Genomic DNA, 27,732 nt, shown 5'->3' with positions numbered 1-27,732 from the left:
AAAAAACCGATGAGCCTGCCGGTTCCAGTTTTCAATCCTAACACTAGCGAATATATTTTCTTTTTTGCTCAATCATTTTACCGGTTAGGTTTATCACCCGGGTTTTGGGCATTCGAGTTTTCACCAGTCTGATTGCAGAACGATCCTCACAGCTTAAAAAACCGATGAGCCTGCCGGTTCCGGTTTTTTCTGGTCCGACCGGCGGTCTGGTCTGTTTTTTTTAACACTGCTCTTTACCTGCCGAGATGTCATCGCATAAGCATCAAATGGAAAAGCTGAAGATCCAACCAAGCCTATTCTAAATCCCCCAATACTCCATTAAAGCATTAACCAACTCTTTTCAGATTTATACATCAAACTGTGCATTCACAAGAGCTGCCACCTATGCATATTCCTTCTTTCTGATGCATATCAGGCAGCATGCTGATCTTGTACTACGTTACAATTTTAGTCAAACCACTGATGCTCCTGAACTGCCAACAGCAGGGGTTTGGAGTTCTAAGATCTCTGGTCAGTTGTCCTGGGCGAAACCGTCGGCAGGTGAAGAGTTGCTAACCAGCTATTACACACCACCAGATGAATCTATTCTATTCCTAGAACAGGGGAATCAGGCGTGTTGCTCCTTATGCAATTGCCCTCGGAATTTTGCAATGTTCTTCCGCAGTTCAATGTTTGACAGTCGCTCTGCCTCCAGTGCCCGTTCAAGCTGTTGAGCGCATCCAAAATGTTAAGACGGGGGAGAGTATGAGAATGCTACAGGTCAAACAATAACAACTTTAATTATCCAGAGTACCTTTGCTGCTCGAGAACTCCATTCTCCAAGAATAGCTCTGAGTCTATCATTTTCTTCAACGTACTGCACCCAGCATGTTCATAATCAAGTAAGAATGCTTTGCAAGCAGGCGTGGGAAACATTGACTTGATCGTCACGCCATGGAAGAATGCTAGTATTTGCTAAAACATACCTGACTGTTGCTCAAACGAATACGCTGGATCTCCGAGTCCTTTTCATCAATCAGGCCACGAGCAAGCTGAAGCTCTGAGTGCACTTGATTCATCTGAACATTTAATTAGTATGGGATACTTCATGATGGAAGATTCACTAATGGAATTAAAGATGAATGGCTCAAGTAAATGGTTCTCATATCAATATTGACAGCTTTTCTAAATTATAGTATGATTTTCAAATTAAAAGACTAGACAATTAACACAAACAGTCAACAAACACATGGCAGTGCCAGCAACTAGTTTGCACAGAAGATATATACTCTATGTAATAAGTTCATGTAAGCATTTCCTTTAAGTGGCCCGACACAGGTGATTTGACCTTGGGCACATGCCTTGCGAGCTCATGAAAAATGGTCGCGTTGCTTAAGATAGTACAGATTATTACCTCGGCGGAGAGTGCTCGAAGTTCTTGGTCACGAGATGCTAAAAGATGGACAAGATCAACCTGCAGAATTAGAGAAGGGAATAACTTCAGGCAATCCATCACTTTCATATAGTTCATATAACAGCTGAGTTTCTTCTCCAATTTTGAGTCTATGCAAGTGCCAGTTAAAGAAAACTAATGCAGAATAAGTAGTCAGTGTCGTGCAGACCTGAGGAGTGTTCCCAACATCAGTTCTCTGGTATTTGCTCAAACATTCTTGCAAGCGCAGCACCTTTCAAGAAAAGAAAAAGGAAACGTTGGTCAACAAGCAAAGTTCTCAATGTGCAACTAACTTAGTATTATAATCCATGCTAATTTGACCAGAAATGTAATCTAATCCTTCTGTGCCGAGTATGATCTGACTGAGGAAGGCAGCGGAGAATTAGAAAGGTTCAGCTCATTCCTCCTTTCAGGAAATAGTATGACTAAAAGTTCAGCTGCTTATGTTGCACAAAGATTTAAATGAAACTATTGCAATTTAAGGCAATAAGATTTTAAAATACTCATAGTTACGCTACATGTTACCTTCTCTAAAATTGTTAAAAGGATCTAAGTATACAAAAGAGAATAGATTTAGTGAAATGGGTCTTGACTATTCAGCATCACAGCTGTTTTCATTTTTCTACGTACCTCCTCACTCAGGTAATGAATATTCTCCCTTTGGTATTGAAGTAATGCCATCTGCTGGTCAGAGAGACGGCCATCATAATATCTGGTGGAAAATAAATGCATCAGTGCGCCTAGCTAGCTCTACTAGCAGTACCATGTTCAGTGATCTATATAACATAGTTTTAACTCTTTGAAGTCACTTGCTGCTAAACATGAAGTTCAGTAGATATGTTTGATTTTTTTTTCTTTAGATATGAGTTCAAGAATCCTATCCGACACAGGAAACACCCCCCCCCCCCCCCAAGTCTGCCGTGGTGCAGACTGTGTGAAGAAGACAGATGTTGTATGTGCAGTAATAAATATCATTTCAATCGGCTGGCTGCTGATACTGAGTGTTACTTAAGTACCTTCGATCTTCCAAAGTCGTAGTAGATGGTTGAAGTGCAGAATATAATGACTGCAAGATATCAGGCCGCCCATCCAAAGAGTTGTACTTATGGATATACCCTGTAAAAGGAACCAATCAGACATTGCATCTTAAGACCATCTAATGGGAGCAAACATGCATTTATAAGGGGGAAAAACACAAGGCACATGTATTTCATTAGGTGGATGAAACTGAAAGAATATTATGAGAAACATGTGGAATACCATTCAAGGAATGGCAGCATTGCTTGTTTAGTATAATTCCGAAAGAAATAAAGCTAATCGTGGTTGTAAAAATGAAGATTTCACAGAAATTTGAAGATGTGTGCCATGGTAACAAACTTACAGAACAAATTGACATGATTCTAGCTATCTAAAAGGTACTCCCTCCATTCACAAATATAAGATGTTTTGGATAATTCAATATGGATTATATACGGACTGAAATGAGTGAATAAAAACACTAAGACGTGTCTATATGCATCCGATTCAGAAAAAGTTAGAACATCTTATATTTGTTAACGGAGGGAGTAACAAACAACAATTTAACTCACATATGTATAAGCTCATAAAGCATCCAGCACATGTTGCTTCAACCATGATAGTAATCCTGCATTATGGCAACTGGAATTGTAAGATCAGTTTAGCTTGGCATACTATACTATAAAAGTTAGAAACAGGCTCCGCGAAGCGATAAACATGTTAAACTTCAGCCCAGGAACTCTAATTTTTGGGCCAACTGACAGCTGAACCTATGTCAACAGAACAGAATACTAGAATACGGGTTTAAACACAACAACATAAGTAACCAACTGAAACTTTAGAATGAAACAACAGAAACATGCCATATACGCCCATGCATTGCCTTCTCTTGCCATTTTGCTTGAGAACATGCCCATGTATTTTGCTTTGTAGTACAATGTATAGATTAAGTTAAATGGCATAATGCTTTTCTTGCCAAGTTGCAGAAAATCATCCCAGGTAAGCTTAGGTATCCTCAACTTCCAGTAAACAATTATGATTCAAGAGAGATCTCACAAATTTACAGAGGCTAAATACAGTGGCAAAGGTGTACCTTAGTAACAATGAAATTGATAGTATATGTACAAAAGGTTGCCAGACTATGATTAAGAGCATTAAAGCAGTGCCTGCAGAAGCAATACACAATAACAATGAGTCAGTTTCACTGCGAAACATTAGAATGCATGAATCACCTAGACCTTAATTCATTGTGTTAATAGATTATTAAATCAGCCCTAAGAAGATAAAAGTTAGAACCAAAAGCTATACACACTCTCAAGAGATGGAACCAAGGTGAAATGTGAGCACATAAATGAAGCAGCAGCTCACTATAATGCTAGTTATAATTTATAAAATAATGATAAATTCTGGTTTAGAGCATCGCACAAATTTGTTTGGTACTGCTCACCATAAGCAATAGTGGCAAATGGAAGTCGAGCAATGTGCTTCAGTTTTTGGCTAAAATCATAATAGCCCTGCATGTCAAAAGAGACACGGCATGTTAAAGTACAATAAAAAGAAAGGTAACAAAATGCAACTATAGCACAGAAGGTAACAGAATGATAAGGGGACATAAAAGCTGATCATATGTATATTCAAACATAACACTGAAACCTATTGAGGAGAATAATAGAAAAGACTTTTCACTGGGAAGCATATATTCATGAAACTTACGAAGTGTCGATCAAATTGATTACCCCAACAAACATATCACCACTATTACATGAAATATGAAGAAACAAAACACACTAAAGTATAGTATCTTTTTGATCGGCCGTACCTGCAACCTCACTTTCCTGACCTGGTGAACCCAATATTGTTGAAAAATGCCTGCGTTGAATTCCGCATGAACATTAAGTAAATACATCACGTCAAGAGACATAACTTGAAACAAACAAAAAAAAATGAGCCAGTCAATCTGATAGAAAACCTGTAAGAAGCAGAAGGATAACATTGGAGCTGCATAGCAATGGAGGGATCATGCCTGGTACACGAAGAAATATCCATGGAGCTGACACAGACACAGCAGCATAACCTACCTAGAGAATAAGAAAGAACAGCTATCATAAAAGTGGATACAGAAAGTGAAACAACGTTTTGCTGACTAATGACAGTCCCATGGGATGATAAAATACATAATTTTGTAGTTGGTTTGGATAATTTACAAAACAAACTTATACCCAAGGCAATCTTCTTTATGCATGATAACAATAAATGAGATTGGTACTAAGAAACTTGTCCTTACCAACAATATACAGTACAAGGTGCCACTGACTATGCTCCTAGGCTCTCGATGGCCAGACAGGGGAGCTTCATGTAGTAAATCGATAAACCTACATAGAAAAAAAGATTACGCAAACAGAAGAAACAGTATGATTGCCAAAAACTAAAGCAATAAGAACTCTACAAGGATAACGTAAATGCCGAGACAGCTCAGCTAACTATCTCTGTTTCTGCTAACTAACTCTATTTCTGCATCACCCTTGGTCGTGCTGCTAGCTATCATGGAGTTCATACAAAATTCAGTTAACAATTGCACTGAGATTAATCCTGCATTGCAACTTAAGCTAATCCGAGCAGCCAATTGAAGAAACACTCAATCCAATCGCCAGCCCCATGGACAGGCAAAGGGATTCAGACCATCAAGAAGGAAACCTACGCACAAGCACCAAACAGTAACATGGGGGATGAAATGCAGATTCAGAAAACTAGCCCCGCGCCTTGTTTTTTTCACATTATTGCTGCAAACCTCACACACCTTCAACAAAACTCCGGACCACAGACAGGACACAAATACAGAAGGCCAAAACGTTAGCCAACGCTGCGCCCCTCCCCGCCCCACCTCTGCTCTCGCATTCAACGCACTAGCGCGGAAAATTTCAACCCATGGCTGGGGCATGCGGCACCAACACCGCGGAATCAAAACCCTGCCGCGAGTGAACTGCGGACCACACCACGGAGCCTGACATGGGACGAGACGGGCCCGAAATTCCACCGCCATTCCCGCGGAATTGAGATCAGAGATCGCCGCAGGCGCGCGCACAGACGGAGCGTCTACTGGACCGACCTAGGGGTTAGGGCAGGGACTCACAGCGCGTCCTCCTCGGGGGCGGGGGCGGCGGGCGCCGCGCCGCCCCGCTGCGGCATCGCCGATGCAGTGGGGTAGTCGCCCCCGGGCCCCGCTCCGCAGCCCGCGCGCGCGCGCCTCCTCCGGCCGCCGGGTCGATCCGAGGGGTGGTCGCGGGCGGAGCGGCTCAGGCCGCGACTCCAATCTGATTAATGCGCGCCCTGGCGGTGGAATTGACGCGAGCTCGCTCCGGTTTGATTGATGATCTGTGCGGGGGGTAACGTCAGCCCCTCTCCCTCTCTCCCTCCCGCCGAGGAAGAAGACAAGGTGCGAGTGGCTAGTGCTCTGGGCAGTCCTGCGACGTCATCTAGTCGTACTCTTTCTGAGGCTGCCCGTGGGTCCCACCCTACAGTCCCATGGGCAGCCTCTCTTAGATTCTTTTCAAAAAATAAAATAAAATCAGATCTATTAGAAAAGTTCATCAGAGTACAAATCACCTCAAGCATAATAATAATTACTTCGAGGTCTCTAAACCAGCGAACAACCACTACAGTCGTTCGTCAGAATGAACCGTCGACATGCTGTTATCGTCGCTTCCCTGCTGGAGCCGGCTTGACCTTAACGATGATAGTTGAGAAGTTTTCGTGCATGGCCCCTAAGGATCAGCACCCTGAAGCCGCAGCCGTCGTCGTTCAACCTGAATAGATATGAAGAAATTGGCACCAAACCTCGTTGTCACGCACACACGATGAGAAACCATAACCTCGCTGTTCCAAGGAGATGGTGAGAATCTACACCGGAGCTTCGCCGAATATGTCTAAATGGACAAACTCAAGGCGGATCGAAACTCTGAAGACAAACTCGAAGAAAAAGCGTCGTCGTCCGCCTGAGCGCTGCACTTGCGAGGACTGAAAACTCTAACCTAAACTACAAGTCGGAGCGAAGGCACCGGTATCCCCTCCACGCCATCGGCCATCAGAGCAGTAGGTAGAGGGAAGGCGAATTCATGGACTCACCAGCAAAGCCTAGAGGGGAGAGCTTGCCCTACCGCAACGTCTCTCAAGTAATATCACACCTTTTGTTTACAATGGAATTTGTAGTTCATCTCATCTGCCCTTTTTGGAAGCCATTGTAATGGTTTATCAATCTGAATTATCAGTGCCATAGTTTTCTTATCAGCAACATGCACATGGCTTAGTGCCATACATAGTTTATTTTCTTTCTTTTTTCCCGGAAAGTGCCATACATAGTTTTTTTTTCTGGGGAAGTGCCATACATAGTTTATGCGCAAAACTGAATCACAAATTTGTGCTCTTCAATGCAATTATAGAAAGGTCAAAACTTTAATACTCTTGGTAAAGATTGTATGTTGCACATGAAAAAAAATATGGGGTTCAAAAGATGTAAGTGACGGCGACGGCTACAGATATAATCTCTTTCGGCTCCACTAACCAACCCATGGATTGTCCTCCCTCTGCCTACCGCTATAGCGGCTGGTGATGGGGAGGGGAATCCTATTGCATTGGCTCCGACTAGTAGTTTAGGTTGTGTTATAATTTTAGCATGGATAGCGTCCAGGTGGATGGCGTCGTCTCACCTTTGAGTTGGACTTTCGGGTTTTGATCCTCCTTGAGTTCATCCATAAAAAATGGGTTCAATGGAGCTCGACATAGATTCGTTCTGGTGACGGCAGTGGTCGTCCGGTGGTCCAAGGACCTCGGTATAGTTTTAATTATGTTTGGAATCTTTTGTACTTCTGATGAACCTTTATAATAGATCTAGACCCTTTCGCCAAAACAAAGAAACAAGTTCCAGATACCCCTAAATCTCCTCTTCTAAAAAAATCTCCTCTTCTATTTTGTTCAGTCGAGATTTGGTATAACAGTCACCAGCCACAGCTTTCTCCGTGGAGCAAAGATCGATGAATTCGGTAAAACAGTCACTACCGTTTCTCGGCCTACTCTTAATCAGACTGTCAACGAGCATGGTAGCAGTAAGCAGCTTGTACTGTTGAATGGTAAGTGGCATTCCAAACTCAGGGCACAAACAGGCATTTAGATCTCGCAACATTTTACACATTTCTTGAAAGTGTCCAGGTGGAAAATGACTGCAGAAAGCTAAGCCATAAGTAGCAGCACTAAGTAATGCATGTTGGCATGAAACATCAAACTCATATCCAGCAACATTAATACACGCCTCAATCGCCTCTTGTTCAGTTGAGATTCGGTATAACAGTCACAGCTTTCTCCACGGAGCAAAGATAGATGAGTTCGGTAAAACAGTCACTACCGTTTCTCGGCCTGCTTCATAAGTGGAACGTCAGGGCTGGTCCTGGCATACATATGCAAATATATATACACCCCCTACAGACTGGAGTAACTACACAGCCCTATTGAAACGCTGGTGAGTGGGATTATGTAGGTGGTACAGCACCATCATCGACGAATGCCTGGCAAGGCGAAGGGTGTCAAATTGGTAATGGTTCTCTTGACAAAGACTGAGAAACGCCTGCCTGGTGTCGAAAAACTTGCTTTCTATGATACCGTCTCCATCCTTTGTCTCTTCAGGCACACCCACAATGTCAACCTAAATGAAAAACATCAAGTTAGAAGATGTTACTACTGATTTCCTCTTTTCATTTTTGCCTGAAGACAGAAGAGTCTTGGTTAGTTACCGGATGGAGCTCATGTGTTTCTCTACTATTGCTCGGATGCCTCTCCCTCTCTTCAAGCTCTTGTTCTGCACTGTAGCACCTGCATGCAACAGGAAAATATGAATGTTCACAAACATAACTTTACAAGAGCTAAAGGTTTTTCTAAAACGGCGAGCGGTATACGTAACTTCATACTCCCTCCGTCCCAAAGTAAGTGTCTCAACTTTATACTAACTCTACTACAAAGTTGTACCTAAGCTTGAGACACTTTATCTTGAGATGGAGGGAGTAGTACAAAACAACTCATCCCAAGGATAGAATACTTCTTATGTACGTACAGAATTTTCCAGCACATGTGGTTAATTTCATCACAAAAATCTCACCAATACAGCTGGGCTATTAAGGTGTCGCCAGCCCCCAGCTAGGCCTGATGCCATGGTTGGGGTGGACATGAGGACATCAGTGCCCCCTGCCTTTCCAGGGGAGGAATATGCGGTCATCTGGGGTGACCCCAAGAGTCACCCCAGTTCAAGGATACAACAGTTTGTGTGGTAGACAAAGCTACTTAATTCGGGACGGAGGGAGTATATAATTTGTCATGCAAGTGCCTGGGCACCTGTTTCTTTCAAGGCACCTGGCCCTGAGAAAGAGCAATGATGCAAAAACCTGTTGGCACATACAGATGCTTTCGATTTCAATTGTGATCACATATAGATCAAGTACACGTGGGCTCTATAGCACAGGCGTCATATGGTTCAAGAAATTGACTTACTTGTCACAGATGTAAAAACTTCTGCATTGATGACAAGCCCAACGTTTTCCAGACGACATAAAGCTACGACAGTGGCTACAAGAATACTGCAAATGGACCATAATGAAATCCTCCTTCATTGGATAAATGGTTTCCCCAAGCTGCATACATCAAAATCGAATTCATGGTAAAGATGTCACCGAACTGAAACAAACAACAAGTACATTTTCACAAAAATGAGGGGGTTCCGAGAGATATGCAGTATTACAAGAGGTGCAAGAGAATCACAGAATAAACTTACCTTTTGCATCAGCATATCATCCTTGGAAGCGTTTCCACTTAGATCAGTGTGGCAAGCAGCTTCAAGAGCTCTTTTTCTAATAATTTTCTTTGCATTACCCTTCTTCTGAAGCTTTTGGTCATCTTCTTCTTGATGCAGTTGATTGACCATATCTTCAGCAGCTCCTGGCCAGTAACCTCCATCGAAGTAAGGCAAATGAGAAGCAGTAACCTTAGCCTTGCACTCTCCCGTAGTAATGAAGAAATGGTCATACAGATTTGTAAGCTCAACAACAATCTCCTCCTTAGTAGCTTTTCGAATCATGGCTAAGCACCTGAGTGTGTAAGACATTTGAAATCATGCAACCAGGAGCTAAATGTAAGCAGAGAAACACGTGTGTCAATCCAAGGCCTTACCACTCCCGGAGTATGTCAGATGTTCGAGTCGTCTGAATCATAGGATTGCAATAAAAAATGTTATCACCTTCCAGAGGTGGGCGAGCCCATATATAACAGCTTGTGAATCCACGCTGCTTGCAGTATTCAAGATATCCTATCTGTACACATCGAGAACTGGTGTAAGATTACAGGAAAATGCTAGCTCAGAGAGGAAGACATCACGTCTAGTAGTTTCATACAGGAATTTTTTCTGACTAGCCTAGCAACAGAAAATATATTCACAACTGTGATTAAAATTCAGCATATGCAGCAAGTTACCAGAATTTCATGGTAGACGAATGTACGCAAGGCCTCTCCAGTGGCTGCTTTAATCCCAGGTCTGAAGTATTTCACAGAATCCAGGTATGACAAGTAAACACGACGTTGGTTCGGGAAAGCGCATTCAGCACCAAATTCTTGAACATACATTCCAAATAAGCAGACTTCTACACCATCTATTTTCTGGAACAAAAGAACAGCCTGCCAACAATCATAGGAATAGAATCATGGATATCTCTCTCTGTTGTCAGCATAATTTATACTTTAGGCATAAGTTCCTACCTTGGACTTGTAAGGGAATTCCGTCGGGTAATTATCTTCTTGAAAAGTTTCCAAAAAACGTGGTTTAACTCCAACCTTCTTATCCACTGATGAAACAACTCTGACCACAAGACCATCTGCTCCAGCAACCTAACAAATATGGAACAATTAGACTTATGGAGGGAACATTTCTATCAAAATACTAGTTCACAATGATGCCAAAATATATGATGTCTGATGTGATTCAAGTTACAGGAAGTCCCTGTCTCAAATAATACATAATCAGAACTCAACAAGACATCATAGAAAAAGAAGCGCATAAAGCATCAAGATATATAACATACTTCAAGTACACAAGTAAGCAAAGCTCATATACACTTCAGACTTCAGGTCTCTGAGCTGCCAAAAAGATCATTCCTAGGTTGATTGTTCAAGCCATCCATCTTTTTTGTAGTCCATTTGCTGTTATTGTGTCTTTTTATTGGGTCGTAAATAATCAGATGAAAAAAATTGCACTATATGCCTGTATTGCAAACTATAAATACAATACAATCTGTTTTTTTTCTATAAGCCTTTAATATATAGTTGAAGCACCCCTTCCGAACAATAAATGGGTAATTCATACTATTAGTTAATTCTCCAAAATGGTTCCTCATTACATACCAGGTGGGAGTATACAGCTAGATAAACTGCTAGGTCATCCTGGTTGATGGAAAAAGTTGCTATGGGGTCTGAAAGAAAAATTAAACAGGCCCCACATTTGGTCTGTTTTTTCTCCTTTCAAATCCGGTAAGCGAAAACATGGACAGGACAATCATTACAGTAGGCTGCAATTATTTGCATGGTATTTTTTAAAAGGATTTGCATAGTGTGTAAGCACTTAAAAAACACTATCAGGTAGCATATGTTTTGTCACAAAAGGTAATATACTACCAGAGTGCATTAAGGAGCCATGCATTGCGGAGAAACATAAACAAATGAAGTACACGTGCACTTCCACCAACACTTAGTTTCACTAACCTCGTCAAAACTACGTCCTGTCTGAACTGCACGAGCCTGTCTCTCCAGCTTAAGCCGTTTAAAAAGCCGCTCTTCAATATGATCGCTAAGAGCAGTTCTTGGCAGATCACTTGCCCCAAGAACAGCACTCTGTGGTGAAGGCACGTGCAGCCCACGCTTCACTTCCTCAATATAGCAATACAGGCAAGTATATGCTTGTTCTACATCATAGTTTATGTCATTAAACAGAGCACATATCTGATGCTGCCAGCAATTACATCTTTCACAATTAACCCACTGTGGAGTGCATCATTCAGAGAGATTTAGTAAAAAACAAATATAATCAAAACTACAGTTATACAACCATCAGAATAGAAATACGGAACTTACACATTCTTGAGTTTCCTCATCATTTCTTTTTTTCTGAAATCGGGCCTTCGGAAACATCTGTCCTTCAACCTCAATGGTGTGAGCACGGGACTTATTGTAACATGGAATGCAGACAGAGTGGTGGGTATCACGAGTATCATAAGCATAGTATGGTCCATTTCGCCTTATCCGAGCACCACAAGGGAAGCAATACATTGGTGGGGGTTCAAAAGTGAGTTTTTCCTGTTTGCAGAGCTGGCATGCATTTTCATTTATACTATCAGACACCGGCGGCAGTTGTTGACCATATAGGGGATCTTCACGTAGTGAATCAATAATAAGCCTACATAAAAGAAGGATTGTATGTCCTGAGAAAACATTATAACTGCCAAAAAATTAAAGCAGTATGGACTATGCAAGGATAACGTAGATGCTCAGACGGCTCATCTAACTATCTCTGTTTCTGCACCACCCTTGGTCGTGCTGATCGCTGTCAGTGGTCGCGGAGTTCATACAAAATTCAGATGACAGTTGCACTGGTATTAAACCTGCAGTGCGGCTTAAACCAATGCACGCAGCCAAACTACTCGACACTTGATCCAATCACTAGCCCCATGGACAGGCAAACGGATTCAGATGGTCGAGAAGGAACCGGACGCACAGGCACCAAACAGCGGCATGGGGGAAGAAGTGCAGATTCAGAAAACTGACCCCAATGCATTATTTTCATAGCATTGTTTTTGCACACTTCACGCACCTCAAACAAAACTCTCGACCACACACAGGACACAACAAATCTAGAAGGCAAAAACGCCAGGCACGAAGAATCGGTCGCGCAGACGAGCAACGCCGTGCTCCTCCCTCCCCGCCTCTGCTCCCGCGTTCAACGCGCCAGCACAAGAAATTCCAACCCACGGCTGGGGCAGGGATGCGGCAGCAAGATGCCAAAAGCCCCAGCAAACGCACCGAAAACCTGCTGCGACTGAATCGCGACGCGAACCGCGCCGCGGAACCTGGCACGAGAGACAGGCCGAAATTCCTCCGCCATTGCCGCGGAATTGAGGTCAGAGACCACCGCAGGCGCGCGCACGGACGGAGCGTCTACTGACCGATCTAGAGGGGTTAGGGCGGCGGACTCACCGCGCGTCCTCCACGGAGGCGGGGATGTGCGCCATCGCCTCCGGCCCCCGCTCCGCCGCCCGCGCGCGCCTCCTCCGAGTCCGAACTGTGGATCCGAGTGGCGGTGGCGGGCGAAGAAGCTTAGCTGCAACCCCCGTGTGATTAATGATCTGTGTGGGGGTGGAATTGATGCGAGCTAGGCTCCGGGTTGATTGATGATGATCTGTGCGGGGGGTAGGAGCCGGGCTCCACGAACGCGAAACAGCGACCCAGCCGCCCTTCTACCCGCCTTCCCCAAGGCTATAGCTGGCCATAACGGGGCCTAACAAAGCCCGAAGCAGAAAACCTAGGACCAGGCCTGACCCGGCCTGACCGCCGGGCCTGGTTTTCAGGCCCAAGCCCATCCCATCAGTCAAAAAATCTCTGAAGCTTTGGGCCGGGCCTTTTCCTTAAATTGCAAAAATGCCAATCGGGCTCAAAATCTAGGCCCGGGCCCAGCCCATAGACAAGGTCAGACCGGGCTGGATTAGACTTTTTCGAGCCAGGTCAGGTCGGGATGACCAGGCAGGTATCCCATGGCCACGTATAGATTCGGCCCACGCTGGCCATCTGAACCGCGCGCGCGCGCACACACACACACATCTACAATATCCTCCCCTCAATAAAAAAATCTACATACCACCTGTATTTTGGACCAAACTCTATCACTTCACTCCGCATGCGCCCCAAGATCCTGTCCGGCAATCGGCATGGTGGGCAGCGGATTCTGACTCCGAGATCTCATAATCCTTCGACTGGACCTCATGTCATGCGGGGACGAGGAGGAGATGTCCGTTCGCATGGCTCTTTGCCGCTCCTAGGAGGAGTGCGACCAACCGTGTTCCGAGTCGATCCGGCGGGAATCCATTTCGTCCGCGTAAATGGCGCAGGACGTGCTAACCATCGGCTGGCGGCACAACCCCTTTGGTGGCACCTTGTCCCCGCGGCGTCGGGCTCTGAGTTGGAGGTCAACGCCAACATGGTTTACGGCCCAACTGGCCAAGAGGGCAGCGTGCCCGCCGTGCGAGGAACGCGGCGCGGGAAGTAGCGACAGCTCTCAAGGGCGAGGCCGCGGAGGCGGAGTCGCGTGCCGACTTGGATGAGGAGGCCCTCCGTGCTTGCATCCTCAAGAAGCGGCAAAGAAGGACGACACGCGCCTTAACAAGGAAGCAGAGTCGAGCGGTCTGTATTGCTCCCTACAGAGGAAGAGGAGGAAGCCACTAATGGATCAGACAGCGTCGGCTGGATCCATATTGAGTCTTCGCCCGCTAATTCCATGATGAAGATGGCAAGGGCAAGGGCAAGGATAATCGTTAGTGAACTTTTCTCCATAGCTCTAACCATGGCCCTTATTTCATAAGATTTTACCAGTCGCCAAGTTGGTATGTAGAACATTGTCAATTTTTCCTAGGTCCAATGACATGTATGACAAAGTAGAAGCATGACAATTTTGTATAGTAGTCGGATGGCATTTATGATAAAGTAGCCTATGCTATGTGTGAAATTATGATGTAGTACGTGGAGTTAATTTACATTGAATGGCATTGTATGAATTTAAGAATTTGTTAACGGACGGACCATCGCATACATTTAAGGGGACGAATTAGATAGGACCAGCCGTATATACTCCCTTCTTTCACGAATATGTTATGTTTGGCATTTAAAATTTGTTCATAAAAAAATGTACTTCTATCTTGCCAATATACTTTAAATTAGAAAAAATGCTTCTCTCTCATTGTACAATAATTAAGACCAATAACGTTCAACTTATGGTCTCCTCACTTTCCACATATATTTAACTCATTGGAGTTGGGTTAATTAAAGAATAAAGAAATGATGGTTGCGCCTTCCCATTTCAAAGCACAAAAAGTTCCACGCCCTATTGAGCATCTTATCCAGGGGCGGAGCTCTGTAGGGGCAGACCTGAACCATGGCCCGCCCAGGAATTTGACAAAAAAAGGTTTTTACTACTAGTCGTCTTAGCCCAACCCACTAGCCCACGCACGCACTGGCTATCCCCATCGGCCATCGTCTACTCGTCTCACGCACACTGCACGCACAGGCACACACTCACGCCTTCCCCAATTTCCCATCCTCTCAGACCCAGACTCATGTAGGTTGTAGCCACGCCGTCGACGACCACCGCCGTGGACAGGGAACACGGTCCACCGGAGCGCGCCGCCCGCCATCTCTCGAAGCAACCGCCGTGGCGACGCCCGCCGGGATCTCGCCTCGCCCCTGCCCAGCTCCCTCCTGCCGCCCATCATCCGCCGGGATCCAGTGTGCCATGCGTGCTGCCGGCCATCCATTCCTGCGGTTGTTCTCCTTCAACGCCAAGTCTCCAAATCTGGCGCATGACCTAGGCCAGCCCCTTCTCCTTTTGTATTCTGTCGCTGGCGCCCCCATGACTTAGCACCTTGCCGCACGCACAGTGGCGGAGCCAGGAAATTTGAATCAGGGGGGCCGATTGTAGTCAAAATAGGTTGGGGAGGGCCAAAGCATAGAAAAAATAGACTTTAAGCATCAAAAAATTGCTAATTACGCACTGTTCATCAGTGAATTAGCAGCAAACTCCTAATGTCAGGGGGGGCCAGTCCCCCTGTCTCCGCCACTGCGCACGCACACTTCACAGGTAAAAATTTTCCCCCAAATTCTAAAGTTGATAAGCAATAACCTGATTTTGTTCATTTCCATACACCCAGTGATCAGTCCTGCTAGTGATAAATAATAGCCTGATGATCTGATCTTATGCAAATTTCAATATAGGTAGTCATGGGAAAGGAAAATAAGACTCAGAGAAGAAGAAGAACACTAAGACAAGATTACGCAATAAGATGGAAGATGAGAACCTGGCTAATAACTTGTTAGTTCACATAGATGGTGGAATTCTAGAAAACTACAGCCACGACGAAGTCATTGCAGATTTTATAAGCAAGAAGGATCGGAGAGTTGATTGTATGTGAGTAGGTCCATGTCTAATGTCTCGACACTTTTGTATTAGCTAACTCAATAGTGACTCATGGTTGAACTGTACTTTGGTTCATATATATTATATATATACATATCTGCTAGCTCAATCTTGTGACCTGGGTGCTTGTAATATGTCCTTATGAGTAAGAATTTAGAAAATTTTGTGTTCTTCTTCAGTCTGGCCCACCCAACTTTTTCGTTCAAGCTCCACCACTGATCTTATCCCATCTTAAAGTTGATTTATTCGGCTGCCGCAAATGCTACTCATTATAGGGATTCCGACAAAGCGAATTTATTCATTACTAAAGCCAAAGTCAGTAGGAGTACTATTATGAAGAAATTCAGACCTTGACCTCGAGGACGTAGTTTCCCCATAAAAAAGCATGTCTCATATAATAATTGTGCATTTTTTTACTTCACTCCATAATCTGTTCCAAAATTTGTGTATGTACCGTTTTCATGGACGGAGAAAGTACGCTCTAACGTCAGCCCATCTCCTTGCCAAAAAAAAAAAGTCAGCCCCCTCCTCTCTCTGCCGAGGAAAATGTGCGAGTGGCTAGTACCCTGGGCAGTCTTGTGACGTCACCTCTCTCACTTAAGTTGCCGGAGGGTCCCACACCGCATGCGTCTCTTAGATGACCTCACACCTTTTGCGATTGATAATGGAATCTGTAATTCATCTCATATGTGCTGTTTTTGGAAGCTGTTGTAAAAGTGTATTGTTCTCTGGATTTTCAGTGGCCTTGTTATTTATCAGCAACATCCATCGAGTTCAGGTGCAAAATTGTTTCATCTACTGTATAGTGGGAGGAGTTCTGCAATACAGGTACAGGAAGGTCAAAAACTCCAATTACTAAAAATTGGTAAAGCATGTGTGTAGTTGTATTACATACAAAGAAAATGGGGTTCAAAACCGGTTTCAAGAGCCCCTAAAAATCTTCTCTTCTATTTTGTTCAGTATAACGGTCAAAGCTTTCTTCGTAGAACAAAAAACGATGAATTCCACCTGCAATCTTCACATTGAAGTGGAGGTTAGATCCAGGTCGCTGCTCTTCAAGCGACAGCGGCGGCGGCAGGAGATGCATGCGGTTGCAGATCAATGACGCCGTGGCACCGCGAGCATAGCGTAGGATGGTCATCGAACGACCCAACGTCCTTGGTGTAAACCCAGCAGCGCTCGCATTTCACGCCATCCGCACGAGTCACACCGATCCAGATCTCTCCCGTGCGTGGGTCGCTGAACTTTCCCGCATAGGACACACCTGATGTGGTTTCTTCACTCAGGGATGGGAGAATCTCCACCTTCAGAAAGACAGAAAAGAGGAGACGTCAAAACACAATTGAATGCAGAAAGAAGGCCTCTGGTTTTGAGGAAAGACAAATGTTCTACCTGAGATGTGATAAATAGGCGATGAAGGGCATCTGCATCATTGGTTGCAGAAGCCAGCTCCTTCAGTTTGGATACCGTATCGGGATTTTCAGCATGGAGATAAACCTTTGCGTCCAAACTAGCGCCGATCAGCTTTCCTGTTCTAGCGTTCTCCAAAATCTTGTTCACCTCTGATCTCAACTGGTCAACAAGCAAATGCAAAATATCTGTAAGAAATCTGTGCTGAAGATATGAACTCATGTGTGGCAACAAAATATATTAAAATAATGACCATAAAATGATAATAATAATAAAAGAGCTGCAAATGTTCTAGTCTACACCCTCTGTTCACTAGTTGAACTTTGAACTGCCAAAACGTCTTACATTAGTTACCCTCTGTTCACTAATGTAAAGACGTTTTGGCAGTTCAAGAGGTAGTAGCAATTAATTAACCAATTTAACAGAAATGCGCATATTACACATCAGAAGTGGTTTCATCTGTGTCTGGTCAATATGATGGAACTTGGATGTGTTGAACTGGAATGTTCCAAGTTGGCGGCACGGGTTTCATAAAACATTTATTGAAGAAAAGATGGCTGGCCTCTAGGAATATATCGGTCAAGTTATAAGCTACAACTAGGGATGCAGGCAGTGCACCACATATCACACACCCCAGTACACATCAGTGTTAATTTTGTGGCTATAGTTCGCTAATTGCATAGTTTTGCAGGACAGGGAGGGCAGCACTTGCATCCCTACATCTACCTACAACCCATATACCATGGCAAAGAAACACAACTATTAGTATATGAATGGATGCCTCTAAAGTGATGCAGAAGTGTTGTGTACCTCCAGGATAACACTCAGAAAATCAACATCATCCTTTTGAACCGAGCACCATTCTTCATTCTTATCTGGCCATTTTAGATCAAAAGCAAACTTGGCAACAGATCCATCTTCCAAGGTGTGTTCAAAGGGCAAGTTCTGCCAGATATCCTCTGCTAAGTGTGGCATAATCGGAGCAATGGCCCTAACAAGGTAGAGTAGATGTGCAGCAAGGACTGTCTGGCAGCTTTTCCTTGTGTAGCTAACTCGGCCACTGATAAGATAAGATCACATAAGTTGCATTAACGAACAACACCAGCTAGATTCAATTCTAACTAGATGCAGATGGAAATGAACATTGGATGAATGTCATACCCAACATAAAGTCGGTCTTTTGCAACGTCAAAATAGAAATTGGACAAACCAACGATGGCGAATCTCTGAAGGGTCTGAATTAGAGAGAAACATATGTCAACAATGGCATCCTGAGCATATGGCATCACATACTATAACAATTGTGCACCGCATGTGATCTGAAATTCTGATAAGAAAATTAAACAACTTCCAGAATGCAGAATGAAAACAAAGGACTAACTGAACAAGATCATTCCACTTCCAGGAAATTTGATCATCCAAATCCAACCAACTCCTAATTGGCAAACCATATATTCAGTAGCCACACTTTGTGTTTATCAAAAATATGACCTGAATATACCAAACCAGATAAACATAGTTTACGCATGCATGTGCATAGAAACACGTGAACACACACGCACAGTGTAAAAAAAGGAGGAACGGGAAAGTCTGAATTAGTGTGACTACGCAAAAATGTTACACACCTGATATATTTTATAGAATTGGTAATTATCATAACTATCCTTCATGGAAGCCACAACATTTTCCAGTTGGAAAAGTGCGTACTGATCAATTTTTGGCAGATCACTGTAGGGCACAGAATTCTCTGGCTATAAAGAGGAACATAAAAAAAAGACAAGATTAGAGAAGAAGCATGCACTGAAAGGAACGCTGTAAAAATAAATAAGAAAGGGAAACTAGAGAAATAATTAAAAAATATTAACAGTACGTAGTATTAGCTAGGGAGTATATATAAGAAATATCATGCCCTCCTCCCTATTATCTACATCTAATGAAACAGTTCCCAACTCAAAGCATTATATTCAGCTAACCAAAATTAGTTCAAAGCTTTGGCCTGAGAAAAGAAGTTAAAAGCATATAGTCTGAAGAAGTTCACTAAAATGAGTATGGGTTCAAATCATCAAAAAAATACAATTAAATGCGTAAGAATATCTGTTGTTCGCTAGGGCATCGGTATTATCAAAAAATGAAATGACAATATATACTTGGCCACCTGAACTTACGTTCCAATCATGGAGATTTGCTAATAGAAAACGCATTGTGCCTCGTAGTTTTCTATACATGTCAGACATCTGGCGCAAGATTTCCGAACCAATCAACACATCTCCAGTGTAATCAACACTAGAAACCCATAGACGGAGAACATCTGCTCCATAAGGAGGCTCTTTCTGCACAAGGTTGAGAGATATTTCACTCCTCAAAACTAGAAAGTAACACAAGTTTCTGTAGGAACATACCTTAGAATCTTTCCCACCAAGAATCACTTTCTCAGGATCCACGACATTACCAACAGATTTGCTCATTTTTAAACCGTCTTTGTCCAATACAAAACCGTGGGTAATAACACTGGAATATGGAGCCTTTCCTGTTTGTTTAATGGGAAAAATGGAGAACGAAGAACCTTATGTCAGTCTCCAGATTTCAGATGCCAAAAGTATTGAGAGCAAAGAGCGATGAGTGTTCAGATTTCAGAGTTCTCATGAAAAAATAAACAAATAAAACATTATTGCATATGGATCATTTTTCATTTTTTTACATAAATATGATAATAGTTTACAGAAAATATAACAAAAATGTCTTTAAAGATGTCTTGTAGAATGAACTGTTGATGAATCATGGTGTAGACTCTTAGTGTGATGCAGTAACTTATATCTTATATAAGCAATATCTATTCCTAAGAAAGTAAGGTAGCAACAAGAAGTGTTTCTGGTGCCCATAATTACCTGTAGTAGCGATGCTGGTTAACAGCGAACTCTGAAACCATCCACGATGTTGGTCTGAACCTTCAAGGTATACATCTGCAGGGAAATTAAGGCCATCCCGTTTTGCTGAAACAGCAGCCCATGAGGAGCCTGAATCAAGAGAAGATGTGGAATGAATTAATAATTAGTGTTCTTAACAATGCTCAATCTCGAGATATATTATTAAACATGAGTGCTTTGAGAGGTAAGGACTACAGGACAAAAGGTGGCATCGAAAACCAAATAAGTCGGAGGATTGGATACACAATAACAAGCCCAATAATGACATCAATGCAAGATTATAACACATGACTAGGGTGGCTTGGCTCAGTTTGAAGGCTCCGCAATTAAAATGATGGCAGCTGTCAAGATTCAGTGTGCGGGCACCCGTACACACACAGTGATCTATGGTGAACACTGATTTATGCATTGTCACAACTGATAATAATCATCACCAACTGAACTTTCTAAAATATATTAGCAGAATAATTAAGACAGGATCCTACCAGAGTCAAACCAAACATCCATTGTATCAGTGCCCTTACGATACTCAGATGCTTTGTCGCGATATTTATCTGGAAGAAGTTCCTCGGTTTTCATATACCACCAGGCATCACTGCCTTTGTCTGACACTATAGCTGCATAACAAAAAAAGAATTGGTGGGCATTCATGTGATTCTAAATCCAATCTTTAGTAAAGAAAAAAAAATCTGTAAGGAAAGAAAGCATGGCAAGCATAAGGTCATTTATAATGATTCAGAAAGTACAAGTACAAATGGATCAAAGCTTCATGTCATAAAGGATCACATAATGTATCTTAGAGATGTCTTCGAAAATTTCTAAACTGGACTTGGTACAGATACAGCAGACGTATTTAGGCTCAGTTTAGGGTTGCTGAATGTGCTGAGCTGTGCTTATTTATTATATTGATAATGCAATGTGCTCAATCTATAATCTGCTGTCGGAAAATACTCACGGAACTAGAGATAAGTTGGTTAAACAAGCACCAAAATAGGCAAAAGCTGGTTGGATAAGCTAGATTGTCATAATTCACCGCCACATTGTCAAATGCAGTCGTAGATGAAAATACTGTGAGATATGGCACATAAGATAATTCAGTCCATATGTTGCACCAGAAAGTTAAGATATAGGAGCATTATCTAAAAAACCTTGAGGGGCACCTTGAAACAAGACATTTAAGTTAGCAATTGCTTGAGAATGATGGTGTTGCAAATGCAGAGGGAACCTAACAAAGAAGTGCAAGAAATCATAATCATCGGCATACCCTTGATATGTTCAATCGTTTCTTCAGTTATAAGAGGTTCTTGTGTGTCTACATGATAAAAAACAGGAATGGGAACTCCCCATGTTCTCTGCCGGGAAATACACCAGTCAGAACGGCCAGAGATCATGTTAACAATCCTGTTTTCACCCTGAGAATGTTGAAACACAGGCAAGAAACAAGGTTAACTTGTCAGACAACACCAATAGCAATTCAAGAGTACGATTAGGTAACTCAACAATATTGGAAGGCAACACAACAATATTGCATGAAACTTATATATGGAACAAAGAAATCAGTTGCCCAAGGAAAAAAAATCAAGACAAGTAAGAAATATGCACTGAACTTAAAGCTCTTCTACAAGTACACTAGTTAAGATAAGAAATATGCACTGAGCAAACATCCCAAGTAGTAGTACTGTTGCCAAGCGTGAAGTTTTCAGTACTAAGCAGATTAACAGTTCAAAGAGGTTCAGTGAGACAATAAACCAAAGGAACATAAACACAGTTGCTGATTCGAATTTTAAGTTCAAGAAATAAAGCAGCTAAATACCTGAGAAGGAACCCAGGTTACTCTCTTGATTGCATCCAGTGCAGCATCCCGAAAACCATCCACAGAGGCAAACCACTGCTCAGTTGCTCGGAATATGGTTGGTTCTTTCGATCTCCAATCATAGGGGTACTTGTGTTCTGACAACCAAAAAACACAATGGGCACACAATCTTCTAAATAAAATCCTCGATATTCACATGGCTTTTATACCAAAAACTTTGAATACATATTGTGACGTTACTCACTGTAAGGCTCTTCTAAGATGAGTGAAACATGTTCGTCCAGATACTTCACAACTGCAGCATTACCAGCTCCCAGGACAGATAAGCCACTAAATTGTCCAGCTTCGGCAGTGAAGTTCCCTTCATCATCCACGGGAGAAACAATAGGAAGACCATATTTCAAACCTGTCAGGTAGTCTTCCTGGCCATGGCCAGGGGCAGTGTGAACAAGGCCAGTTCCAGATTCAGTTGTTATGTAATCTCCTCCAATAACAACAGAACATTCATTGCCATTCACAGGATGGAGGTATCTGAAGGCACCAAGCATAGCATGAAAAAAAATCAAGCACAACCATAATGAAGTTAGAAGAGCAAAATAAATACCTACAGTGCTCCAAGACTGAACCAGGAAATGATTTCCTGATTACAAGCTTCACACCCCATTTGGACTCTAGAACTGAGACAAGATCAGAAGCCACGATGATAAATGGTTTCTCGATCCCAGAGCTCAAAATACTCCCAAGTTTTTGTTGCTTTCCTCCAGATGTTGACTCACTTTCCAGTACAGACTGGAGCTCAACTACTGCATAACTAAGCTCAGGGTTCACAGCAACGGCTGACACAAGAAAAGGTTTTTACACAAGTTAGTACAATTCCAAAAAATAAGGAATGTTTGAAGCAAACTCGTACACAGTATGTGCAACAACCATGCAAGTGTAAGAGAGGAAATTCTGATTCCATAGTACCAATGAAATTAAAACAATGTCATTGTCAGGTAGCAGAATTAAAAAAACTTCAAATGCAATACATTACCAGTGTATGTGTCATGATTTGCGTTCAAGCTATGTTATTTAATAGTCTTAATATTCATTTATCTTGATTATCAGTTACGGCATCTTCAATACTGCTAGCTGATTCTATGATATTGGCATTTCATACTACTTTAGGAACTAAAGTAGCATATTGCTATAAAAAGAACTCCACATGGAAATTTAATATATATTTTCCATGAGTTGATTTGGTTATAGACATACAGCATGAAATCAGACAAATACTTTACTTTTACTGTCATCCATCTCCCGCCAGTTGAAAATTTCGAAACTGTTTTAAGGTGGCTGTCATGACACCCCAGTTCAGAGTCGCTGGACGTTTCCATTGAAATAAAAGCAAACAAGGCATCATCTCACCAGCATTAGCAGGAATTGTCCATGGAGTAGTGGTCCATATGGCTAAGCAAACATTAGGGAGAAATTCATCTAGCAACCCAGAGCTAGACGGGCTGGTAACCTTGAATGCCGCATATATGCTTTTGGAAACGTGATTTTCTGAATACTGGAAAAGGTAAAAGGAGCATATGTAAGGAAAAATCAACAGATAAATCAACAACAGAAGAAAATATAAGCACCTGTATGCCCAAAAGTTCCAACACAGCTCAAAAATACAAATAAAAATTTCTAGGATTCTCAGATTATCCACAAATAGGTCTACCAGAGTGACCATATAAATTTAAGTTCCAAAGCCATTGGCAGTAAAAGCATGTGATACTATCACACATAGGTTTAGTGCAAGACTATATGTAACAAGTTTTGCAAAAACACACCAGGTTGGTTGGTAAACATAGGCATTAATCTCAACATGAAAGGACTTACAAACGAAAGTTACACAGGTTGGCATGCAGCATGTTACACAGGTTGGCATACACAGGGTAACTTTTGCTCAAAAAACTAGATAGACAACTAGTAAACTACACCAAGCAACTTCACAAAGAAAACAAAAATTAAAGCATGATTCAGCATTTAAGTCCACATTGAAATAATTCAGAATTATCAATTGTTTATTTGCATACTCAACACTATCGATTATTCATTTGCATTTAACACTAACTTAAAGATTACTGTGCAACAAAGTGTTTGACAATAAATTAATGCAATTGAATAGAAAGATTAAGCATACCTCTAACTCAGCTTCTGCTAAAGCAGTACGTGAGGATGGACTCCAATGGACAGGCTTTCGTCCTCTATAGATATATCCTCTCATAACCATTTGACCAAACACTTCCAACTAGCATATCAAAACAAAAGGTTGTTACTGCCATGGTAAAATTTAATTATCAGTAAGGGCTCCTGATAAGGATGAAAAGAACTGTCGATATTAATTATCATAACATAAACTAGAATTATACCCCAGCATATTGTCTTTATACTGGCATGGTAAACAGGTCAAAAGAACAGAAAAATTAGCTGCTCTAATTGCAAGCAAGATAGAGATGCTGACAACCCAATCAAGTCATCCAATCTCCAAGCCATTGTTTATAAGGCGTCTCGCCTTGGATGCTTAGGCGGCAAGGCACCCTGGCAGCACCTTACAATTATGCCTGCTTTAGGCGCTTATGCGCCAGGGCGGTTGGTGCTCGCCTTAGGTCGCCTTAGGTCGCCTTACCGCCTTAAAAACAATGCTCCAAGCTCTCACTCAAGTGAATAGAATAGATACATATAGATGCATTTCCATGATTTTTTACATAAATAGTAGGAGTAACAGAGTGAAAACCTGAGCAGCTTCATATTCTGGCGAAAGAGTTAGGTAAGGGCTGTCCCAATCTGCCCATATACCGATCCGCTGCAAGCACGGTGTTATTTGTTAATATACCAGTAAGGAACTAAAACCTAAAACGTTTTGAAGGCTTTCGGTAAGCAAGAAGAACATGTGCCAGGCATTACTACATGACTCGGCCTTGCCTTAGAAAACTGTAAACACACCATGAAATACCACAAAACTTAAATAAGTGCCACTAGAATTTAAAATGAAGAAAATATTACCTTGAAAGAATTCATTTGTGCATTAACGGTCACTTTAGCAAATTTTGCAGCCTTTTGCCTTAATTTTATAGGTGTTAGAGCATTCAATGTTGCTTTGTCCATTGACTTCAGAACTGCAGTAAATGATCAACTGTTACTTGGTTATAATCTAACACATGCAAAGCAGGCATCTTCTAAGTGAACCCACCCCAACAACAAAATAACCACAATTAAATACACTTTTGAATATGGCAACATTTCCAAAGGTCATATAGAGTTGAACTTACCTTTCAATTCTATCGGAAGGCCATGGCAATCCCACCCAGGAATAAAGGAAACCTTGTGATTCTGAAGCAGCTGTGCAAAAGAAGAGAGGATCAGAACACTGAATAAATGGAAAATTATGGTTTCATTGGGTCCATGTTCTAATTCATATTTGTGTACTGATAAGGATTTAGATCATACCACCATCAGAAAATAGAAAGGGTCGCTAAATCAATATGCACATCATTGATTATTGAACAAAATGACTTCAAAACATTTCAACAGAAGTGAGTTGCCAGGACAACATAATAAAATTTTATAAAAATCATCATGTCATACAGAATCAACTACAATTAGGTGTCCATCTAAAAAAAAGAACTTAGGTGACCCAGAGCCAGCATATTATAAGATTTTATACAAGAAAAAATTCTCATCTGGAATCTTATATCTCATACACAATCAATTACTCTTAGTCTTGTAGAACCTAAGCTGGTTTATCTAGCATTCTAGCATGAGCAATGGCATTTACATAGGTCCAATCTTTGTTGAACTGTCAACATCAAGCTGAATATGCAGACTTTACCATTTGAAGATAATGGCACACGCATCAAAATATGGGGTGGCCCAGAAATTGAACTGACACAGAATATGAATCCGTACCAATTGTTTCCCCCAAAAAGAAATATGTCAATTGTTTGCAAATAAACATGTGCGTACAGCTAGATGAAATTCACGGATAGCTGATACCTTGTAGCGATTTATAATATCTTTGAGAACTTTATTCAGCGCATGACCCATGTGAAGATCACCATTAGCATAAGGCGGGCCATCATGAAGAGTAAATGTGGCCTAATCAAACAACCAAGAAAACCAACTAGGTCAGATGAATAGTTTCGTTTTCATTTATAGCTCTACTTGAAAAAGTAAACTCACCCCAGTATTCCTTTCGGACACCCTCTTCAGCACCTGGTTCTCCTCCCACAACTTCTGGAGCTCCGGTTCGCGCATAACAGAGTTTGCTCTCAAGCCAAAACTCGTCTTTGGGAGATCCACCGTGTGCTTGTATTTCCCATCTTCTTGTTTTGCACCTAGGAAAAACCGACAAGCTATCAGTCCTAGGTACCTCTGTGTTCTAACACCCCAAGGAGGACCAATGACTAAAACGAGACTCAACCTGTCAAACATCAACTAAATGCTTATTTCAGTTTCAAATGGTCCAGATCAAAACACTTATATCATTAAGAGATTTTATTTTGAAACATGCCAAATCGGACTACCTAGACTGTTTCCCGCAAAAAAAAAAGAGACTACCATATGTCTTATTGAGACTCTCAATGGAAGGAACTTTTATCCCCATGACTGCACTCAGGTATATTAAACATGGAGAGTTTTTCTAACTTTTAACTCTGAACTTCTAAGAATAGCAAAATTATTCATTAAATCATCAAATTGCCATATTCTGGGTATATATAGCATATAATCTCAATCGGTTAGCATCATCACAAGCACAATCACCACCGTCTGAGCACTGTTTCCACCATCCAACATCTAAAATAAGCTCACCTGTTCTTCTAGTTATTCACAAAATGAAAACCAAGATTGCTTTGATACCAAGACACTGGATGCAGAAAGCTTATATTGATGGAAGTCTCATACAGACCAAAAAGAGAACATGGTGACAAATTGTGATGAAGGCATAGACACCTTAAATAAAAAATTGCATACATAATGACCTAATTACAATGGAATGACCCAGCATGAAACATTTGTCAAAGAGCAACATCTATCAAGCTAAACCGACCAGATTAAGCTCAAGTTACACGCATACATCAAGTGAACAACCCGTCAGTCCCAACTACGACCACGGGCAAATTTCACTCAGAACCCTGATCCGCAATCGATCCGAAGCTCAGGAAACTGCACTCAAATTCATTCGTCTAATCCTACTACTGCTTGTGTCCCTAGTCCCTAGTGCCGGATGCAACTCACGAGCAATCGACCTCAAAAAACGGACGCCCCATTGCAACACGGAACAGACGGTCGCCGATTCCCCAAACCAAAAACCCCACCCTGAACCCCTAATGACGCGAGCGAGAGACGGCTCACCCTCCGCGGCCTTCTTCGCGGCCATGACGGGGCCCCGGGACCGGCGCTTCGAGGCCGACGACGACGGGGCGAAGAGGTCGCTCAGCTCGGTGGAGAACGGCCGCCGCGCCGCCACCGGGGCCGCCCCCAGCCTGCGCAGCGGGAAGCGGCATCTCTGCGTCGAGAAGACCTGCGGAAGAGCGGGGGCTCGTGAGGAGTGCCTCTAGGAGCTTCGGCAGTACAAGGGGGGGGGGGGGGGGGGGGGGCGCTTACGCGACAGCAGGAGGCGGCGTCCATCCGACGCCGGCGCCGCGAGACGAGCGAGCGAGCGGGCGAGCTCGAACTGGTTCCGTTGGGGAGGGGGCCCCGCCAGGCCCGGTCGACGGCTAGGTGGGTTCTGCTATGGGCGCGACAATGGCGGCATCGGGGATAAGGGGATTGGCGAGCGAGGGGAGAGGGGAGGAGGAGAGAGCCTGAACCGAAGAAGAGGGGTGTGGAGGTTTTTTTTTTG

General features: G+C 42.6%; 3 protein-coding genes and 1 long non-coding RNA gene across 5 annotated transcripts; 1 reads left to right on the top strand and 3 right to left on the bottom strand.

Annotated features, from left to right (window-relative positions):
• Positions 1–296: 296 nt before the first annotated feature.
• Positions 297–5,909, bottom strand: LOC125514909 (protein FIP1). Its single transcript, XM_048680284.2, has 14 exons — positions 5,580–5,909; positions 4,734–4,821; positions 4,419–4,527; positions 4,269–4,318; positions 3,897–3,963; positions 3,543–3,615; positions 3,022–3,077; positions 2,449–2,548; positions 2,063–2,144; positions 1,602–1,664; positions 1,394–1,453; positions 966–1,058; positions 794–856; positions 297–706 (listed from the first exon to the last, which is right to left on the bottom strand). Exons 1-14 carry the CDS (start codon positions 5,633–5,635, stop codon positions 608–610), a joined length of 1,059 nt encoding a protein of 352 aa, XP_048536241.1. The 5' UTR covers positions 5,636–5,909; the 3' UTR covers positions 297–607.
• Positions 5,910–7,684: 1,775 nt separating this feature from the next.
• Positions 7,685–12,996, bottom strand: LOC125514908 (putative histone acetyltransferase HAC-like 1). The gene is made up of 10 exons (XM_048680283.2): positions 12,725–12,996; positions 11,606–11,927; positions 11,237–11,512; positions 10,238–10,366; positions 9,956–10,156; positions 9,656–9,795; positions 9,261–9,573; positions 8,981–9,120; positions 8,230–8,308; positions 7,685–8,141 (listed from the first exon to the last, which is right to left on the bottom strand). Exons 1-10 carry the CDS (start codon positions 12,757–12,759, stop codon positions 7,935–7,937), a joined length of 1,842 nt encoding a protein of 613 aa, XP_048536240.1. The 5' UTR covers positions 12,760–12,996; the 3' UTR covers positions 7,685–7,934.
• Positions 12,997–14,749: 1,753 nt separating this feature from the next.
• On the top strand, positions 14,750–16,527 carry LOC125512682 (uncharacterized). The gene is made up of 2 exons (XR_007285487.2): positions 14,750–15,374; positions 15,509–16,527. It is a non-coding gene; the product is annotated as an uncharacterized LOC125512682 (long non-coding RNA).
• Positions 16,528–16,543: 16 nt separating this feature from the next.
• On the bottom strand, positions 16,544–27,732 carry OVA2 (tRNA synthetase class I (I, L, M and V) family protein). 2 transcript variants are annotated; one of them, XM_048680279.1, is made up of 22 exons: positions 27,495–27,732; positions 27,243–27,411; positions 26,070–26,224; positions 25,884–25,985; positions 25,160–25,229; positions 24,894–25,006; positions 24,625–24,693; positions 24,031–24,138; positions 23,265–23,409; positions 22,462–22,693; positions 22,102–22,388; positions 21,858–21,994; positions 21,309–21,456; positions 20,530–20,661; positions 20,006–20,134; positions 19,520–19,647; positions 19,286–19,450; positions 18,746–18,871; positions 18,282–18,355; positions 17,931–18,180; positions 17,103–17,282; positions 16,544–17,014 (listed from the first exon to the last, which is right to left on the bottom strand). In XM_048680279.1, the coding sequence occupies exons 1-22, from the start codon at positions 27,516–27,518 to the stop codon at positions 16,766–16,768; spliced, it is 3,192 nt and encodes a 1,063-aa protein (XP_048536236.1). In that variant the 5' UTR covers positions 27,519–27,732; the 3' UTR covers positions 16,544–16,765. The 2 variants fall into 2 exon arrangements, with proteins under 2 accessions (XP_048536236.1, XP_087384879.1); XM_087528753.1 differs by having other exon boundaries at positions 19,286–19,647; positions 27,495–27,724.

This window comes from Triticum urartu, chromosome 6A, assembly GCF_056163025.1.
Source record: "Triticum urartu cultivar PI428250 chromosome 6A, HENAU_Tu73, whole genome shotgun sequence".
NCBI classification, from domain to species: Eukaryota; Viridiplantae; Streptophyta; class Magnoliopsida; order Poales; family Poaceae; genus Triticum; species Triticum urartu.
The sequence above is the reverse complement of the archived record's forward strand: the minus strand, read 5'-3'. Positions and strand labels throughout refer to the sequence as shown.

Coding starts and splice junctions, on each gene's coding strand:
- LOC125514908 (XM_048680283.2), bottom strand. CDS start 12,759: ATGGCGCACATCCCCGCCTCCGTGGAGGACGCGCG. Junction 11,928..12,724: donor GCCTCCGTGGAGGACGCGCG/GTGAGTCCGCCG, acceptor TCTTTTATGTAG/GCTTATTATTGATTCACTAC. Junction 10,367..11,236: donor CAGGACGTAGTTTTGACGAG/GTTAGTGAAACT, acceptor CATATTTGTTAG/GTTGCTGGAGCAGATGGTCT.
- OVA2 (XM_087528753.1), bottom strand. CDS start 27,518: ATGGACGCCGCCTCCTGCTGTCGC. Junction 22,694..23,264: donor GACAATTCCTGCTAATGCTG/GTGAGATGATGC, acceptor TTCTTGTGTCAG/CCGTTGCTGTGAACCCTGAG. Junction 22,389..22,461: donor TCAGTCTTGGAGCACTGTAG/GTATTTATTTTG, acceptor TGGTGCCTTCAG/ATACCTCCATCCTGTGAATG.
- LOC125514909 (XM_048680284.2), bottom strand. CDS start 5,635: ATGCCGCAGCGGGGCGGCGCGGCGCCCGCCGCCCCCGCCCCCGAGGAG. Junction 4,528..4,733: donor CCTTGTACTGTATATTGTTG/GTAAGGACAAGT, acceptor CTTATTCTCTAG/GTAGGTTATGCTGCTGTGTC. Junction 2,145..2,448: donor ACGACTTTGGAAGATCGAAG/GTACTTAAGTAA, acceptor ATTTTCCACCAG/ATATTATGATGGCCGTCTCT.